The sequence below is a fragment of the Octopus bimaculoides genome, chromosome 27, assembly GCF_001194135.2.
Source record: "Octopus bimaculoides isolate UCB-OBI-ISO-001 chromosome 27, ASM119413v2, whole genome shotgun sequence".
Classification (NCBI taxonomy): Eukaryota; Metazoa; Mollusca; class Cephalopoda; order Octopoda; family Octopodidae; genus Octopus; species Octopus bimaculoides.
Genome location: NC_069007.1, coordinates 16,737,950 through 16,739,828, shown reverse-complemented (window position 1 = coordinate 16,739,828; position 1,879 = coordinate 16,737,950). Strand labels below are relative to the sequence as shown.

The 1,879-nt window shown below is 37.4% G+C and overlaps 1 protein-coding gene across 1 annotated transcript in view; it reads right to left on the bottom strand.

Annotated features, from left to right (window-relative positions):
• The window catches only part of LOC106877217 (sepiapterin reductase), a 10,540-nt gene extending 9,085 nt beyond the window's left edge, over positions 1 to 1,455 (bottom strand). The window contains exon 1 of the mRNA XM_014926075.2: positions 711 to 1,455. Coding sequence (XP_014781561.1) covers positions 711 to 1,251 — 541 coding nt within the window. The 5' untranslated portion in view covers positions 1,252 to 1,455. The remainder of the gene's footprint in view (positions 1 to 710) is intronic.
• Between the last annotated feature and the right edge of the window lie 424 nt (positions 1,456 to 1,879).

Below are 1,879 nucleotides of genomic sequence, written 5' to 3'. Positions count from 1 at the left end.
CTGGATATCCCCGAGAACTACGTTAAGGGTACACGTGTCTGTGGAGTGCTCAGCCACTTGCACGTTAATTTCACGAGCAGGCTGTTCCGTTGATCGGATCAACTGGAACCCTCAACGTCGTAAGCGACGGAGTGCCAACACAAACTCGTATATAATCGTAATCTACAACATCTGAAAGGTATTTCTAGAAAAGTTCATTAAAATTTGCCCATCTTTCTGAAAGATATCAGGAAACAAAGTCAGAGGGGCACACTTTTGTAGGTATAAGCAAACCTACACAAATGCGCCACACCGAATTTGTTTCTTCATAACGCAAGAAAAAAAAAAAGGTGGGTGGGTTATTTTTTAATGAAATCTACAAACACGCTAGTGTAGATTTTAAGTGGATCGGAATTTGTAAGGTAAAAAAGCTTTCCGAAGGCGGGGAGAGAAGCTTCGAAAAATTCAGACGGGTTGGCTTTGACTCCTCGTAACTTTCAGGAAAATAAATATTTTTTGATGAAATTTTCTACAAATATCTTTCCTATGGTGTGGATTATGGTAGTATCGGAATTTGATTGGAAAAAAAAACAATAATAAATTGGTAGGATCGTACACATACATACTGACACACATCACAACAATCTAGTATAGTTAAACGGTTATTAAAGATATGACAGGTGCGTTATCAATAATCTGGATTAGGAACAATTATCAGGTATTCAACTTACTGGCGCAGTATAAAGAGAAGGAATTCACAGGTTGGATAGCTGCTAGTGATGAAATGTTGACTATTATACATTTGCTGTTGTCGTCAAAGAGTTCCAGGCATTTGGTATTCAACGCAATCATTCCACTTACATTGACGTTGAAGTGAGCACTGATTTCGTCGAAGTCACCGAACTGTGAAGATTTCTTGGTGATATCGCCCAGGGTACCGCTGTTGTGAATTAGTAAGTATTTGTGGAATTGTTGTCGCAGTTTACTTAACTGTGCTCGAATATCTTGGAATAATTTTGTTGCTATATCTGCAGAGAATTGGCCCTGATCAAGGTAAAACGGAAGTATATGATCGGGAGAAAGATTGGACATTTGTAGCATTTCTTCTTTGGCAGCTTCTAAATCATTCATCGATCGAGCTAGGAGGATGAAAACCGAGTCTGATTTGAACGTTTGGCTCAATGCCACGGCTAAACTCCGTCCAAAACCACGACTGGCTCCAGTCAACACACAAAGCACTGTCGTATCTTTCGTGGAGGGATTTCCAGACATCTTTTGTTAATGGGTTGTTACGGAATATCAAAGAATAAATCTATCTAGAAAAAAATATTTGCGTGTGTGTACGTTCCTATTGAATAAAATGTAAGGCAGTGATTTCGTAGCGATTGAAGTAAAGAGATGACACGATTCAACAAAGACGCGAATTCACGCAAAATAATGTGGGAGAAGTGATATACATAAAAACGAAGGGGGGATAACTGCAATTGACTGTTTTTTTTTATTTCTTTAATTATGAAAATTCATTTACGTTTCCATGGCTACACATAATATTATCATGTGATGTACGAAAATGCTTGGGAGTAGAGTTCAAATTCTTATGTACCCACCAAAGTTCAAAATCTGTTTATATTCCAAACTTCCTTCATGTTCTTCTTTCTGCATATTAACAACATACTTACACAAGTGCCCCCCCCCACCTACCTCGAATTTGTTTCCTCATAACTTTCTGAAAAATGGATATTCTTTTTTCATGAAATTTTCTATAATTACCTTTCAGATGGTGTAGATTACTATAATATCGGAATTTAATGTGGAAAAAAAAATAGTTGGGCGCGCGCACAGATTCTGAATCGCATCACAAGAAATTTTTTAAATTTTATTTCAGGTTCCATTTTGTATG